The sequence below is a fragment of the Chlorocebus sabaeus genome, chromosome 3 (genome assembly GCF_047675955.1).
Source record: "Chlorocebus sabaeus isolate Y175 chromosome 3, mChlSab1.0.hap1, whole genome shotgun sequence".
NCBI classification, from domain to species: domain Eukaryota; kingdom Metazoa; phylum Chordata; class Mammalia; order Primates; family Cercopithecidae; genus Chlorocebus; species Chlorocebus sabaeus.
Window position 1 is genome coordinate 61,531,857 of NC_132906.1, and position 17,924 is coordinate 61,549,780.

The 17,924-nt window shown below is 36.1% G+C and overlaps 1 protein-coding gene across 28 annotated transcripts in view; it reads right to left on the reverse strand.

The window, feature by feature from the left end:
• Nucleotides 1-17,924, reverse strand: part of RBM26 (RNA binding motif protein 26) — a 95,871-nt gene that overhangs the window by 75,988 nt on the left and 1,959 nt on the right. For 9 of the 28 annotated variants that reach the window (XM_038007793.2, XM_073014422.1, XM_073014421.1 and 6 more), the window contains exon 1: nt 15,239-17,907. The exons of 8 other annotated variants lie outside the window; for them this stretch is intronic. In XM_038007793.2, coding sequence (XP_037863721.2) covers nt 15,239-15,345 — 107 coding nt within the window. In that variant the 5' untranslated portion in view covers nt 15,346-17,907. Of the gene's footprint in view, nt 1-15,238; nt 17,911-17,924 lie in introns of those variants that run through there. 11 more of the 28 variants (XM_038007781.2, XM_038007783.2, XM_007960650.3 and 8 more) reach the window with 6 other exon arrangements.

The following is a 17,924-nucleotide window of genomic DNA, read 5'->3' on the forward strand; positions in this document are numbered from 1 at the left end:
CTGGTTCTGGAGGCCACCCCCACTCCAGTTACTCACATTCTATCTAGTTAACAACAGATCTCAGATAATCTATCCCTCTGGTTACTAAAATTAGAGAGTAGAGGCTAGTGAACATTTTCTTTTAAAACCAAAAAGGCAAAATTATCCAAAAGAAATAGCACTAAAACTAGAAATACAAAAAACCTAGTTCTATCATCCTGTTGGATAAATTTGGCTGAGTCGATTAAACCTTTAAACTTTTTCTGATATTTCTTTAAAAGGTCTGGCTAATGCTGTGTGGTTACGTATATTAGAGATTCATTTTTAAGTCTTTCTCTAACATTGCTACCAAAATTTTCTGATACGGTTACCAGAGTCATGCCAAAATCTTTCTTTAAAAAGGAGAAATTATTACAGACACTTTTCCGCTCATGAATCTTAAGACTAAGCAAACTAAGCTTCAGTTTCGTCATCTAACAGCTGACCTGCCAAACTAGAAATAATTACCAATAAGTATAATTACAAATAAGAAGCACTTTATTAACCTGCCAAGCACCCTAACAATCGTTAAGGAATTACTAAATAACGAACTATGATTAAAAAATGCCTATAATCGCCCCTAAAAACATACTTTAGTTAAATTCTGGTTGTCATATTTTAAGTCCTATATTCCCTTTCAAACCTACTTTGTCCCAAGCCAAATTGTCAGCCTTTCTATGAAGCGGTGTGGTATTGAAGAAAAGCACTGAACTGTACTCCAAAATACACAGAGTTTTCAGATTTCCAGTCTGGTGTCATTTCTACTTTATTCACTAGTTATATAATCCTGTGTTAGCATTTTATTTCTCTAGGTTTTAGTTTACTCATTTTAAAAATAAAGGCACTGAACCATTCAATCTGAAAAAGTGGGTCATTTTTGTGAAAAAATATTAAGCTTTCACCACTTTGCACTCTTTCTCCCTTCTCATTCCCTGTAACTTTTAGTTAACTGAATTTCAGAATAATTCAGTACATAGCATTAGAACCATCATGAGATTTTTTTTTTCCTTTATGTCTCTCTGAAGAGTCACAGAATCCCATTTCCTCAGCACTCATGACCAAATTTTGAGCCCTTGGAAGGCATAAATAGATAAATTCTACTTAATAGAAACATTTTGTATATTTCTCCTAAATTGTCAGACCTATGTATCTGTACATTGTTTCTACCACTGTTATATAGCAACTACTGGTATGTTTGTCTGTTTCTCCCATTGGTATACAGATAACTACATCTGCCTTTTCCCTAGAGCAAATCACAATGTATTGAGAAGGAGCTTCTAATTACCAATCTAAATTCAGGCATTTCACAACTCAGTCTTAAACTAGACTAAGAAATGGCTAACTAGTCTTTGTCTTCAAAATGTTTTATCTAATCAAACCTCTACATGCCATAAACTGGAGTGCAGTGGCAATCTCGGCTGACTGCAACCTCTGCCTCCCGCGTTCAAGCAATTCTCCTGCCTCAGCCTCCCCAGTAGCTGGGATTACAGGCATGTACCACCATGTCCGGCTAATTCTTGTATTTTAAGTAGAGATGGGGTTTCACCATGTTGGCCAGGCTGATCTTGAACTTCTGACCTCAGGTGATCCACCCGCTTGGGCCTCCCAAAGTGCTGGGATTACAGGCGTGAGCCACCGTGCCCAGCAAGCAACATTCTTAAAAAGAGATCGGATCAAGTAACTCCTGTTTTAACCTTCACCACATCTCATTAACATAGCTCCAAAATTGTCCGATCACTTCAGTACGGCAATAAAACTTTCTCTACATCTGAAATCCACAGAGGTTAGGTGGATTCAAGAGCCTTTTCCTAATCACAATGTATACTCATGATTCCTCCAAACTTCATGTATTCTCACAGAACTTAACTGTTCCTCCAATTTGGCTGTTTAACCTCATCAGAGGCATCCAAACTCAACATGATTCAATTTAGGAAAGTACATTAATAACTTTGCAGACTGGTAACTGCAAGTTTATAAAGCAGTTTTCAAAATAAGGTCTACCTATTTCACAGTCTGCCAGCTACTATAAAAAATTAAACTTTTTAAAAAGGTAAGATAAGTGTTTGAGAGATCATTAAAGAAAATAACAGTAACATACAAGAAACGTCACAACAACAATCTCTTCCAAAATATGCCCAAAAAAAGATCACAAGTTATAGGCCTTACAACATCTGTTACTGCATTTATAACTAATACAAAGAGCAACCAAAAAACGATCTGCTGAAGTATATATTAATGCAATGTGGAATCTGTAACCATTCAAACACTTTTCATTTGTAAGAGACTTCATTTAAGATTTTATAAATGTTTTTTATCGACTTTTAAATTGCCTGTAAAATGGAAAATAAATAAATGCAGAATGTATGGAGCAGAGATATAGAGAACTCAAAAGCAGACTAGAATTTACATTGACACACTATCTCCTGTCACTTTTTTTAAAATGGCTCTTTAAAAAACAAAATGAGGAATTACTAATAATGCAATACATAACATCATAAAACAAGTTCATCTGAACTACTGGATTTAAACCAAGAAAGTATACTTAATACTAAGAAAGCCCCCAATAGCAGCATTAGCTGACTTCTAGAAAATAACTTCTACTAATGAGAATAAAGCAAACCATACACACAGACGAAGATGTTCATTGCAGAGTTATTTAGAAAGTCAAAAACAGTGTACCAGTTGTGTTGTTAAAGAAAAAAAGAAATAGGGAAAAAAAAAAGTTATTTGGAAAGCCAAAGAAGAAAGAAAACAACCTAAATGGCAAATAAGAACAGAACGGTTACATAAACTATAGTCTCTCATCCACGTACTAACCAAGCCTAATCCTGCTTGGCTTCCAAGTTAGATGAGATCAAGGGTGTTCAGAGTGGTATGGCCGTAGATGATTTGGTCATGCAAAAACACTGGATTTCAGCCATTGTAACAGCATAAAAACTACATATTAATAGTAAAAGTTCAAGGATGGGAAACGTGAAGAGGATTTTGCTTTTCATTTCAAAGTCTTTAAGTTTTCCTTGACTATGTACAGGAATTAAATAATTCAAGAAAATAAACTTTTTTCCCCCTAAAAAGTAATAATTACATCATAAAGTACTAGTTAAACAAAGTGCAATATACTCACATAATGGAATTCTACGGAACCACTGGAAAGAATAAGAATCTACCTAATAGTATACTTTTATGGGATGATGTGCAGTGTTACTGGAAATACTAGTTGCAGTAGTAACATATAAATGATTCTATCTATGAAAAAAAGTTATGTATCTTCATAAATAGGTGGCACATGTATGCTTATTTTTACAAATATATGTTTACATGTTTACATATGAGAATCAGAAAGCAATAAGAAGACTCATTTTTGGTTTCTATTTCTATGCTGTTTAAATTTTTATTGGAACCATCACGTACTATTTTCAATTAATAAGACTTAAGAAATTGTGTTAACTAATCCAGCCTAAAAATAATGACAGCATTATTATTAACTACTGTATATACCATGAATCTGACAACAGAATACTACTCAGCAATACTAAGAAGCAAACTACAGATATATGCAATAATATGAACAAATCTTAGGCATATTACAAGGAGTTAAAAAGAAGCCTTGCTCAAAATAATACTCTGATTCCATTGGCAGAAAGTCTTACAACAGGTAATACTAATATACATGGAAAAAAAGAACACTGCTTCCTTCTAGAGGTAGGTGGGGGCACGGGAAAAGAAATGAGTAAATTTTCCAGGGCTATAGTAATGTTCTTTATTTTAACAGGTTGACTGGGTTACAAAAATGTATACACTTGTCAAAACTACGAAATGGTACCCTTAAGATCTGTGCACTTGATTGTATCAAAATTCTAAAATTAAAATAAAACTAAAATCCTGAAGTAAAGCATGATATGCATGCTTTAGGGGTAAGTGCACTGACATCTGCAATTTATTCTGAAATGAACCAAAGGATAATAGTGACAAGCACACTAAAATGTTAATGGCAGAATCTCAATGATGGGTATGTCACTGTAAAATTCTTTCAACTTTTCTGTATATTCAAAATTTTCATAATAAAGTTGAGGGGCAAGGGCAGTCAAGCAAAACCAGGCAGGAAAATTCTAAAAATGAACATTATTGACAGGGGACTAGCCTTTTATCACCAAAAATAAGAGAATAGTGTAAAAGACATAGATAAATATAACATATAAAAAGTCTAGAATAAACCCAAATACATATAAGAACTCAGTATCTATTTAAGGTTGCATCTCAAATCCTTGGGAAAACATGGATTACGCAGTCAAGTTTTATAGAGATACCTTTGTGTGCATCTGGATAAAAATACATAAATAAGGCTTTATCCCTACTTCATACTTGGATTTTCTTTCAAAATAAGATAATAAAGGACATGTGTGATACTACTTGAGAAAATACAGTGACTGGTTTCCATTTTGCCTGACTTCTCGTGGTCATAGTATGATTTATAGCACACATATTGTCAATTAGAGTTCATTAATTGACTGGTAAATCAATCAATTAGTTCATTAATTGACTGGTAAATCAATTAATAATTAGTGCTTGCTGGCATACAGTAAGCACAACTAGTGATAACTTTTGCTATATTATCATTGGCAGTAATTTCATCTCAAAACAGGGAAAGTTTTTCTGACTATGACTACAATAGAAAATCTAGACTCCATGGAGTAAAGGATAAAGTCAACTACATAAAATGAAGCATTTCTGTGTGTGTGTGTGTGTGTGTGTGTGTGTGTGTTTGAGACAGAGTCTTGTTCTGTCGCTCAGGCTGGAATGTAGTGGCCCCATCTCGCGTCACTGCAACCTCCACCTCCTGGGTTCAAGCTGTTCTCCTGCTTCAGCTTCCCAAGTAGCTGGGATTACAGGTGCCCACCACAACACCAGGCTAATTTTTATATTTTTAGTAGAGACAGGGTTTCACCATGTTGGCCATGCTGGTCTCAAACTCTTGACCTCAAATGATCCACCCACCTCAGCTACTCAAAGTGCTGGGATTACAGGCGTGAGCCACTGCACCCAGCTGAAGCATTTCTATATTAGACAAATTAACATAAGCCGGATCAAAACATAAATGTCAGTACGGGAAAGAGAAAGTTGCAGCTCATATCACAATTTCCCTAATACATGAAAAGCTCCTACAAATCAACTTTTTAAGAAACCAACAATGTATCAGAAAAACTAGGGAGTGTAAGAACAATCAACAGAAAAAAATACATAATATGTAACATACAACATATAATATATATTACATAATAATTATAATTATAATGTAATATATAATTATATAATAGTAATATACAATTAGTAATCATACATAATTACATTATATATTATTTATGATGTAACCGCTACTTTTTAGGGAAAAAAGCTTATTTTCTTAAATTATTAAATTAATCTCTGGAGCATTATATATTATATATAATAATTATATAAGTATATTATATATAAGTAATGGTTACATCATAAATCATAAACATATTCTAATATATTAGTTATATAATATGTTATATGTTATACATATAAACATATCTAACGCATAAAACACATATTATCTATATATAATAATTTACATAAATTTATATATAAAAATACACATAGGAAAAATTTTTCAACCTAACTTTTATAAGATAAATGCACATTAAAACTACATTAGCCATTCCATCTCGGGCTGGATGTGGAAAATCACAAGAGACCATTGCTTTCACCCCAACAACAAAACACAAGCCACTTTAACTACAAAACTACAGTATTTTTTAAAACCTAAAGAGCTTGAGGAGACCAAAAAAAAAAAAAAAAATTCATAAATGAACTAAGTAAATTCCAGAAAGTGACAAGCCCTTCAGAAGAGCAAAGAAACCCATGTTTACTCTCATTCCTAATGGAAAGTCAGGAAGAAAAATATGACTCCATAGATGGAGGTAAAGAGAAACCAGCCAAACTTTAAATCATCTTTTAGCAGTCATATATATGTGCTGTCGAGAGAGATTAGAATCAGAAGTACCACAAGCCACAAAGTGAGTGTACAGCCACTCATCAACACTTACTAACCAAAGACTCATGAGTAATTCTGGGAGCAAGGAAGAACTAGAAGTGATCACCAAGAAACTAAAAGCTTCCAGCTAACAAAGTCTGAGGGTAGAGCACAAGGGCTGAGGGAAACCCCTCTGAGGCATTCTTGGGTGGGTTACCATTCAAAAGACAAGGAAAGGAACAACACTGTTGAAAAATAGTTCCAAAAGTCATATAGGCAGGAGGTAAGACTGAAGAACAAAGATCTCCCCAGCAATTCAAAAACCTGGAACCAGAGGCACCTGCTCTCTCAAGTTGCCCACTTGGCCCTCTTCCAAGTGTACTTCCTTTCATACTTGCTGTAAAGCATTTTAATAAACATTCACTCCTGCTCTAAAACTTGCTTCAGTTTTTCCTTCTGCCTTATATCTCCTTGGTCGAATTTTTTCTTCTGAGGAGACAAGAAGTGAGACTGCTGCAGACCCATACGAATTTGCAGCAGTTAACATGTCGGTGCTGCATGACTTGGGTACATTCCCTACTCATAAGAGACCTGTACGCAGTGCCGTCTTCGGCTGGAGGCATTCAAACCACATAGACACAGTTTTATTCTCCCATTCACTGTCTAGCTTACTAACCAACCATCAGAACAATTCCTCTTGGTCACAAGTGGCTCTGCTCCCTCATCTGACCACTGAGATCACCCTATTGAGTGGCTCGTGGGGGTGGGAAGGACCTTGGGGTCTGCACCGAGTAGAACTGAGGCACTAATGACCCTCCTGGACACGAGGTTCACGAGAATGATAGGGCTAAAGTCTAAAACCGTGTAGTGCTTTGGGTTTCCTCTTTTTTCAACTAAACTCAGTTTTCCCCAAGAAGCGGCACTGCCTATTCTTTTTGTGCGTGTGTGTTCTGCAAATGGCTGTGTGCACCTGCTGGACTGTTCATCTTGGGAGAAAATCTGCCTGTTTTCACTCTGCATGCCACATGACTTCTTAAATACACACTTCTTATTTGTGCACCTGCGGCTTTTACTGAGTTTACACAGTAGCAAAGGCCCAGGATCCCCTACAGATATCCCGAGATGTATACCTGTTCTTATCCTACCAGCTCAAATGACCTCCAACCCTTCCCCTGTCTGCTGGCACATTGATGGGAGAAACACTAATTGGAACTGAGGCTCTGTCAGCTCCTTATGACTTACCATATGCTTTCCATTCTTGTTATGCCCCATGGTTGAGTTTTCTGGTGGCTTTTGAAGCAGTTTGTCAACCTGCATAAGGGCTCACTCTGGCCCTTTGATTCCACCTACTTGCTTTTTGAATTAGCACCCCTTTAGAAGAAAGAGAAATTCTTCTTTTGCCATTTGCGAGTGCTTACCTCAAGCCCTAAGTCCTCTAGAGGTTACTACTTTCTATCAAGAGGACAAATAAACGTTGCCCTCTGGAATCGAAGTGCTGTTTTTGGAAGCATATAAAGGCTTTCCATAAGTATTTCTCTCGCTTCCTCCCAACTTCCTTCTGTAGCATCCATTCCTCTATTCCATGTCTTCCTCAACATGCATCAAGACCTTCAAGGTCATATTTGAATGAAAGGAAGTCCAGCCCCCTTGTGGCAATTAGCTAAATTTTATTTTATTTTTATTTTTGACATTCTCACTCTGTTGCCCAGGTTGGAGTGCAGTGGCACCATCTCGGCTCACTGCAGCCTCCGCTTCCTGGGTTCAGGTGATTCTTCTGCCTTAACCTCCTGAGTAGATGGGATTACAGGTGCCCATCACCACACCGGCTAATTTTTGTATTTTTAGTACAGACGGGGTTTCACATTCGTCAGGCCGGTCTTGAACCCCCTGATGTCAGGTGATCCGTCCACCTTGGCACCCAAAGTGCTGGGATTACAGGTGTGAGTCATGGCACCCAGCCCCAAAGGGAAAATTCTGTTTCTGCCCTCAAAGCATTTGAAGCCAATGGTGAACTGATTCAAACAAAAATTGTTACAAAGCCGAGAACCAATCAGACTACAAGGCAACTAAATGACTCAGCCTCCACTCAAGTGGCCTAACAAAAAAAAAGGCATGCCCTTTACTGAAAATAAATATTATTTACTTCAGTCTTTTACACAAAGGATCTAGCATAAAACCAACTGAGGGGAACACAAAATAGTAAGCAAATGTGATCTACATGAGATGAAATAGTCAATGGAAACATACTCAGAGACTGCCCAAATAATAGATTAGATGGGGACTTCATAATAATGATAAAAATGCTAAAGAATTTACTGCAAAATGTGGACAACATGCATGGAGAGCTGGGGGAACTTCAGTGAATACATAGAAACTATTAAAAAGAGCCAAATGGGAAAACCTAGAAATAAAAAATTTTAATCAGAAATAACTCACCTTTGCAGACTGGAAACAGTAGAGAAAAAACAATAGTGAACTTGAAAACAGGGAAAGAGGTTCATATCTATAATCTCAGCACTTTGGGAAGCTGAAGTGGGAGGATTACTCGACACCAGAAGTTCAAGACAACTCTAGTTAACATAGCGAGACCCCATCTCTACCAAAAAAAAAAAAAAAAATTAAATTAAAAAATCAGCTGAGTGTGGTGGTGTGTGACTGACATCCCAGCTACCAAGGCACAAGAATCCCTCGAGCCCAGGAGGTCAAGTCTGCAATTAGTTACAATCACGCCACTGCACTCCAGCTTGGGCAAGAGAGTGAGATGCTGTCTCTTTAAAAAAAAAAAAAAAAAAAAAAAAAAAAGGAAAATAACAAATATCCAAATCAAAAGCAAAGGGACAAAAGTAATTTTTTAAAACATACATGAGATTTGTAGGATACTATCAAATAATCTAACATACAAGGAACTAAATATAAAGTCTCAGAAAAAGAGGAAAGAAAAATGGGGCAGAAAAATTTTGAAGATATAGTGAACACGAACTTTCCAAAACTGATGAATGACCCAAAACACAGACCCAAATTGGCAAATCTAAGAAGGATAAAACACAAACACAGACACACAGCCTACCATAGTCAAATTGCTGACCAAATAAAAGGAAGTGAATCCTAAAGGTAGTCAGAGGGGGAAAATAGACATATTACATTCAGGAGAACAAAGACTCAAATGACAGCAGATTTCTCACCAGAAACAACAGATGACAGTGGCAATGGAACAACATCATAAAATAGCTGCAAGAAAGGTGTAAAACCAATGACTTAGGTTCCACTTTAAGAAGAAAAGGACAGCAAATTAAACCCAAAGTGCTTTCAAAGGGAATTATAAAAATAAAATACTGAAATAGAAAATAGAAAAAAAAGTTAACACAGTTCTTTAACAAGCTGAGTAAAACTGAAAAGCCAATAGCAAAATTGATTAAGAAAATAAAAGAGCAACCAAAGGTATAATTAAAAAGGGGAAAGGAAGCATCACAGTAAATCCTAATTATTAAATGAACAGTAAGGTTACATGCAACTAACTTTATGTCAATAAATTTGGCAACTTCAGAAAAATCCTTGAATATCATAAATTGTCAAGAGTGACACAAGAAGAAACAGAAATACCTACACAGCCCTATAACTATCAAAGACACTGATTTTATAATCAAAAAATCCTCACAACAAAAATTTCAGTCCCAGATGGCTTCACTGAAGGATCCCAAAAATTTTAAGAAAAAAAAAGTACTAATCCTAAATAAATTTTTTCAGAAAAACAGAGGATCGAATACTTCCACTTGTTTTAATATTATCAAATCTAGTGTAATACAACATGACCAAGTCTGGTTTATCTCAGGAATACAAAATTGGCTTAATATTTGAAAATCAATCCTCCGGTGGATCACGAGGTCAGGAAATCGAGATCATCCTGGCTAACATGATGAAACGTCGTCTCTACTAAAAATTAGCCAGGCATGGCGGCACATGCCTACAGTCTCAGCTACTTGGGAGGCTGAGGAGATTGGTGTAAGAAAATTCCACTGAATCTATAAAATAGCTACTAGAATAAGTACACTTAGTAAAATTTCAGAATTCAAGGTCAATATACAAATATATTTCTTTATACTAAAAATAAAAATTAGAAAATCAAAAGTTTAAAAGCACTTGTAAAACATGTCACAGAAAAAAATATGTAACAAAAGAAATGCTTCTATATAGGAAAAATATCTCAAGAAGAATCACTAAGTCACAGACCTTGAACTTACTCCATTATTTAATACACACATAAAGGATACTAAATAAAACCCTAAGTTAAAAATAAACTTGTACCTATTTCAAAGTTACTGTATGTAAATTGAAAAGATTTTTTTCCACAGAAATAAGGTAGGTAGTAGGAGAGTAATGAGTAAGTCTATTAGGAACAGCTTACCATTCATTCATTTCTCTCATTCATTCTTTTCTCTGGCACAAAGGAAGCAAGAAGAGGGGAAAAAAAATCTTAGAAGCTATTTAGCTCAAGCTTGGGTTAGTCATTCTCAAGCTTAGGTTATGTATATACCTAACATGGGAATATTTTACATTTTGCTCATAATACAGTCCCTGTCTCTTGGTTTAAGCATGTAAAATAATTTTGAGAAGCACTGTCAGCCAACAATAAGGAAGTGCTAAAGCATACAGAAAAAAAGTACTAAATGCATTTAAACTCAGCATTCAGACGGAAAGGCCAAATAAGATTGCAGCAGCGAAATGTGATTATGAAAGTCAATTCATCAAAAGTTAAGGGGATAAAGAGATAAAGAAAAATGTTTTAACCAATAATTATAGACTACTAACTCTTCTACCAGCTATAACATTCATCAGGTTAGAATTACTATAATTCTTTTATGTGCAGCTCTATGGAGACAGCAATCTTGCACATAGCAACATCCAATAATACTTTAACAAGTAAATATTAATATACTTCAGTGACCTTTCCCTCTAAGAAGGAAAAAAAAAAAAATCTGAACTAAACTTAAGCTTTACCTAAACCGAAGGTGCTAGAAGTAAAAATACAGAAGTAGACCCAAAGACTACTTAATCTTCAAATGGCTCACATATCTGCTGTTCTGAAGTAGGGTAGATTCTATAGTTTTACCCAAATTATTGCCTCTTCCCTTGGCTTTAGGTACACAACCTTGAAATTTCAACTAATGCACTTAATCAGATATATACTACACACAAAGCATTGTGCTAGATAATGTATATAATGAACAGGAATATAGTTAAATCTTAAGAGTTGGAGTCTGCCATCAAGGACCTGAGACTCTAATAATAAAGCTAAAATAACACAACTAAATAATTTAATGTACAAGTGATGAGTGTCATGACAACTGAAACCAGCGCTGAGAGAGAAGTCATGGTGAGAGGAGTCACTGCGTCCAGCTGGATAGATCATAGATAGCTTTCTGGAAGAGTTGGAATCACACTTCATCTTTGACTTCAACACACAGAAAGGATATAAAGACAGTACACCATAACACAAGGCTCTGGAATCAAAACGTCTTCTTTTGGATCCTGTCTCCATCATTTACTAGCTATGAATAAAGTACGCTATTTCATCTTCCTAATACTCAATTTCCTCATCTTCAAGAAACAAGAACCTATCTTGCACACAATGACTGTATAATGATTAACATATATTAATAGTAAGCACTCAATAAATGGTGCCTACCACTAATGTTCAGAAAAAAGAAACAGTAAAAATAACATGACAGTGAATCACGAAAGTTCAGCTTTGCTGAAATTAAGACTCATATAAAAAGTAGAAAGATATTAATGGAAAGATAATTTAAAGCAAATCATTAGCTTTCTTAAAGGCAAGCTAAAAAGAATGCAATTTATGATCTGGGAATGCTGAAGGTTTTGATCAAGCAATGGGATATAAACAAGGCTGGGCATCCATGTCAGAAGAACTGGAAGGGAGAAAGGCCTAGAGATAAAAATAGATTTGTTAGAAAGCAAATTGCATTCATTTAGATACGGAGTGTGAGCCCCCTACTAAGCAATGTCAGTAAGGATTATTAAGAGAGAACCTCATGACTAAGTGAATGGGAGGGAGGAGAAGCCAAAAAATTTCAAGCCAGCATAATTTGGAGAAGTGAAATTAAAATAAGTGAATCCAGAGAACACTTCTTTTCAGAAATTAGTTTGAAGTTTAGATGAGAGATCCAAGCAGATATACAGCCAGTAATTAGAGAAAAAAGCTTAAGACTGTGAAGAGTGGTTAAGTCTAAATATACTTATGTGAAAATAAATGCAGAGTAGAGGTTCTAGTTTGGAATCCATTAACAAGCTCAGGGTGAAAAGCTCTGAAATTCAATGCAAATGTGTATGTATTTGCAAATCCTAGGGAGGCTGTCTTTAATCAGACTTTAAAGGATCTACAATATGCACTCCCAAAGAAGTTTTTAAGAACCACTGGCATGGATTACAAAGAAAACCATTCATGGGAAAGGTCTTAGTCTGTTTGTGCTCCTATAACAGAATACCACAAGACAGGCAATTTATAAAGAAATCTATTGGCTCACAGTTCTGGAAGCTGGGAAATCCCATATCAAGGTACTGACAGGTTAGGCAATTCTGATTCCAAGACAGACCTTGAACACTGCATCCTCTGGAGTTCTTCCCATGGCAGAATTAAGTCAGAGGGGCAGAGGCAAAACTAACCTCTTATAAAGGCATTAATCCAATCAACAAAGGCAAAGCCCCCGTGACCTAATCACCTCTTAATACTTAATGCAATTAAATTTCGACAATAATTCTGGAGAAGACAAACATTTAAATCTTAGCAGTAATTAATGAAATGTCAGAAGTAAAAAATGGATGAAGAAAAAAATATCAATGAAGCAACACTGAAAAACACAATTAGAATCTGAAGAAAAGGAACAAAAGAGGGTAAGACTGATTTAAGAAAAGGAACCAACATATTAGGGATTCAAGGTAAGTTAAAAAGGTGGCATCAACACTGATGTTATACATGTATAGGGCAAAAAATATAAAAGTTTGGGCCTTTATTTTAATAAATATAAATTGGTAACACTGAGGTAAGCAATTTTGGTTCTAATTATATTACAACGAAGAAATTCTATTCCAAGACATTAAGAAGTAAATGGTTGAGGTCAAATTAACAAAAAATTAAAAGTCTGACTACTACTTCAAGATTTACCAGCGACAGGAACAGAAAGTTAGCAAGAAAGTGACCAGAAGCATTTTATTTTTTGTTTTGTTTTTTGCTGCTATTGCTGAGTTTTTCCTAAGGAATGGGAAATGGACTTACTATGCCAAAAGGAGCCAATTGAAAAGGAAAGGTCAAAGGAAGCAAAAATACTCAAAAGTTCAGGAGTAAAAAGATCATTTAGCAAACCCAAAAGAATAATTCTTTCTATCAGATAGGAACAAAAATAAATTTTAATATGGTGAGAAAGGTGTAGTAACAAGTACAGGTGAAGGAAAAAATACTACAAAAACTCCAAAGATGTTTATTTCTTAAACTCTAAAGCACTGATAACCACGATGCTTTAGAATTTTGTTCTTTTACAATAGTAGCCAATACTATGAAAATGTCATAGTAAAAAAGTATATACAGTAATAGAAAACACTAGGATGCTGCATTGTGTAGCAGTAAATTAAGAATATGCATGTGGCTCTAGAGTTTGCCCACAGTTTAAATCACTGTGGGCAAATAAATCTTAACTTCATGCTTCAGTGCCTCAGTCTCATCACCTGCAAAATGGAGAGATAACAACGCTTACCTCATAAAACTTGTAAGTACAATAATACAAAATGTTTAACAACAATGCATACAGTTTAGGTGGTAGCCACAGCAGGAGTGTTGGTGATAATTCTAACAGTAGCAACAGTAGTAATGTAACCTATCTGTGTTTAATCAACCAATTATCTAAGAAAGGAGGGGAAGGGCAAGGCTCTCAAACAAGTGTCCCATTCAACCCTTTCCTATTATACCAATAAGGAAAGAGGAGGTTCCTTTGCCTAGACAGCTACTAAACGGCAGAAGTGAGATTTGAATACTGATCTATCTGGACACAGAGATCTTCTTTCCACCACACACTTCCTCCACAGTACTACACAGTGGCAGAAGCACAACACTAGGCATTTTCTTCTTTACTACTCAACTCACAAAACCTGAGTACATCATTACATCCATCTGCCCCTCAATTTTATTTTCTAAAAAATTAAAGTTTCATTAGATCTTTCGGTGTCTCTTCGGAAAATAAACAAACAAAAAACATGACTTTGATGAGTAAGTCCACTTAAAAGTTTTAAATACAATAGAAAGTTTTTTGGTTTTTTTTTGTTTTTGTAAGTTTACTACAACAAAAGAGCTTAATTTTTTTTCAGGACTTCTTATCATCAAAACGAAATATTAGAAAAAAGACTAATATTTAGTCTCATATTATTAGCAAGTATGACTAAGCAAAACTTTGAGATAACAAAACATCAGTCTTAAGCGTTTCAAGATGACAATAAAGTTCAAAATTTTCAATTTGATGAAAAAGACATTGAAAATTATTTTCAATAATTTATGAAACTCAGAACCCTGGTACATGTACAGAAGTTATTAAAGAGTAAAATACAGATATGCAGACTTCTATCCCACGCTGAAAACACAACCAGGCTTTTTTTTTAAAACATCCATCTGAAAACCCTTTTGCTCTAAAACCCTTCACTGGCTTCCCACTATCAATAACATCCAAAGTCTTAAACATGACTCAACAAAGTCCTGTGTGATCTGACTCCTTTCTCTGGAGCTTTCCACTGCCATTCTTCTCCCTTGCTTTTTTCTATTTCTTTCACTTCCTCCAAGATATCTTTTTTTGTCCATTTTTAGGACCTCCATACAATCTGTTCACCAAACCTACAATGCTTTCACAGGTCTCCAATCCCATCCTTTTCCCCCGCAAAGTGTTCTTCATCCTTCCAAGCTGAGATAAACATTACACCAGGGAAGTGTTCCCAGACTTCAACACCTATCTTTCCTGCTAAATGGTAAATAAAATGAAGAGTCATTTCACGTCTTGTTACCTATTTCCCCAATATCTTGCACACTGCTTAGCACAGAGTAGGTTAAGCACTCTTAAAATAAATGTTTGCTGAATTAACACGTTCAAAATGTGGAGTAAGTCCAAAACCATGAAGTATTTAACCAGCACAGGTAACTAAAAAGTTTTATGTAAGTTTCAAGTTACAGCTTACCCTTGGTCCTCTGTATGTTCCTCTCTCAAACAGAGTAGTTTGGTAATCACAATGTTAAAGCAAAAAAAAAATAAAAAAATAAAAAATCCTTTTAGATAACAGATCATAACATTTCACAAAACCAAGGTTAGAAATCACTGATCTTAAATAACTGGGATCAGCTTTTATAAATTATACAAAAGAATCCACCTGAAATGCAATTAAAAGGACAAGAACTTGGATAAGGGCTCAATTTTACTACAGCTACATACATTAGAAAAGGACCAATTACAATTCCCAGTGTCTAGGCTCTACTAGCAGTGCCTTATTTACGACAACATAATGACTGCAGTGCAACAGCCATCGAGAGTAGGCTTTATGATACATGGAATATGTTTTATTAAGACTAAAGAAAAATTACAAGCATACACTCTAAGTGGCTACAGTCTTCTCATTTAGGTAAGACGGTGGGGGGGGATATGGCAGTAAATCTGATATGAAACTGAACGCCTAAAGGAAAGCTATTTCAACCCAAAACATTCATAAGTTTTGTGTTCACCTAATAACTACTGAATGCTAATTACGCACCAGGCAGTAATCTAAGATTTCCTTAATATACATTCATTATTTTCCCAATTTTACAGTTGAGGAAATGGAAGCCCTGAGTTAAGTAACTTACCTAATATCATACAGCTGGTAAGTGGCAGCGGCAGTATTCAAAACCAGACATTCTGCTCCAGAGTTCTTCTCACCCCTATACTATGATGCCCACTCTCCAATACACTGAAATAGGGCTTCCATTTGCACAACTCCACTCTAGTGAAACTATTTTGCTAAGGTTACCAACGACTTCTACTTTGCTACATCTAAGAGCCACCTATTTGCCTACATTTTTTCACGCATTCTGCAGCATTTCATAAACTCCTCTCTTTTGTCACACACTTGTTGTTTAATGACATAAAGCCCAGTGTCCTCCTGCCTCAGTACTAGGTCCTCTTCTCTTCCCTATCTACACATTTTTCGTAGGAAATTTCCCACAATGTCATGGTTTTAAATACCATCTGCATGACTCCAGATTTCTCCAGTCCTGAGTTCTAGACTCATACATTCAATGATCTCACACTTAGATGTATCCCACAGACTTCATACTTACTCTATTTATTATCAAAACTAGCCAACCCGTTTCCTTCTCTCCTTAACCTGTTCTCTGCCTTCTCTACTATAACCCATTCAGTTGCTTGGTATATCTAAGGCGATCACCACCCTTGATTTCCCTTTCCCTCATCTCCCACATTTAATCCATTAATTTTACTTACGAAATGTATTTGGATCTGCCTGTCTCCACCATCACTCTAATGCAAACTAGCCACATCTCTGCCTACAATAAATTCTAATGCAAACTAGCCACATCTCTGCCTATAATACCCTTCTGAATAGTCTCCTTACTTCCATTCTTGTCCTCTCAGTCTCTACAAAATAGGCAGACTAAAAACAAAATTAAATGAGTCCTTGTCTGCTTTAAATCATCTCACGTCTTCCCATACATGATGTGGCCCCTACCTACTTGTCCAACTTCTCGTCTTTATATTCTCTCCCTCATCACAAGGCTCCTTGCAGCCACAGTGGGCTCTCTCTTCCTGAAACACACCACAATTACTTCTGCTACAGCGCCTTTCATTTGCTCTTCCTTTTGCAAGAAACGTTCTTTTCCAAGACTTTGACACAGATGGTCCCTTCTCTTCTTTAGATGTTGCTCCAATGTCACCTTCTCTGAGAGTCCTTCCTTGACCAATGTGAAGTAGCCTCCCTCATAATCACTCTTTTACATGATTATTAAAATAGTCACAGCTCTATTAATATCTGGATTTATCTCTTGTCGATTTTAGAATTTAAATGCTCTATCCCCAAAGCCTCCCGTAGTACACAGTAGGTACCTAATAACTTCATTAAATGCGTGAATTTTCCTCATTGCATTATAAATCAACCAAGTCTGATAAAGCACTTGGTCCATGTTATATTTAGTATTAACAAGTCGTCAAAATACTCCTTAAATTTTCCAATCTAAGACTATTTCAGCACTCTAAGGGCCCCCCCAACACAAAGTCTATCTATAGCATCCCACTTAAAACTGCTAAATATTCCATATGTATGAAGATTCAATTTTCTTCCTCCTCTCCAAGCTAACGAACGTGTAGGCGGGAAAGGGGAATTTTACTGGCCATCTCAGCACCTGTTACATCTTCAATCAGTGAAAAGAGGTGCAGATGAGCCAGACAGCACATGGGAGACGTGGCCTTGCTTTCAGGAATTGTATTTAGGTGAAACGTGACTGATTTAAGCTAGAACTGCCCGAATCCCTAATAAAGGCCGTCTACTTCATTTAGAAAAACAAGGTAAAATAGTCTGTAGGAAAGAAAATACAGTCGGTTTCACTAAAAACCGATTTTGAGGCCCTCGGAAAATATTGGGGGTGGGGGGTTGGAATCGGTCTACATATAACGGGAAAACGAGACCAGCTCAGCAATAAAATAAAACTCGAGTCAGGCTCTTGGGGGTATCTTGAACCTGGAAGCGAGGTGGACGAGGAGGAAAAGCCACAGAGCCCTGGGACCTCCGTTCACCGCTTCGGCCTCCACCGTAGGCGCTCGGGGAAACCGCACAGATCTGTGGATCCGCCTATCTCCCACTGCCATCCCTGCAAAGAGAT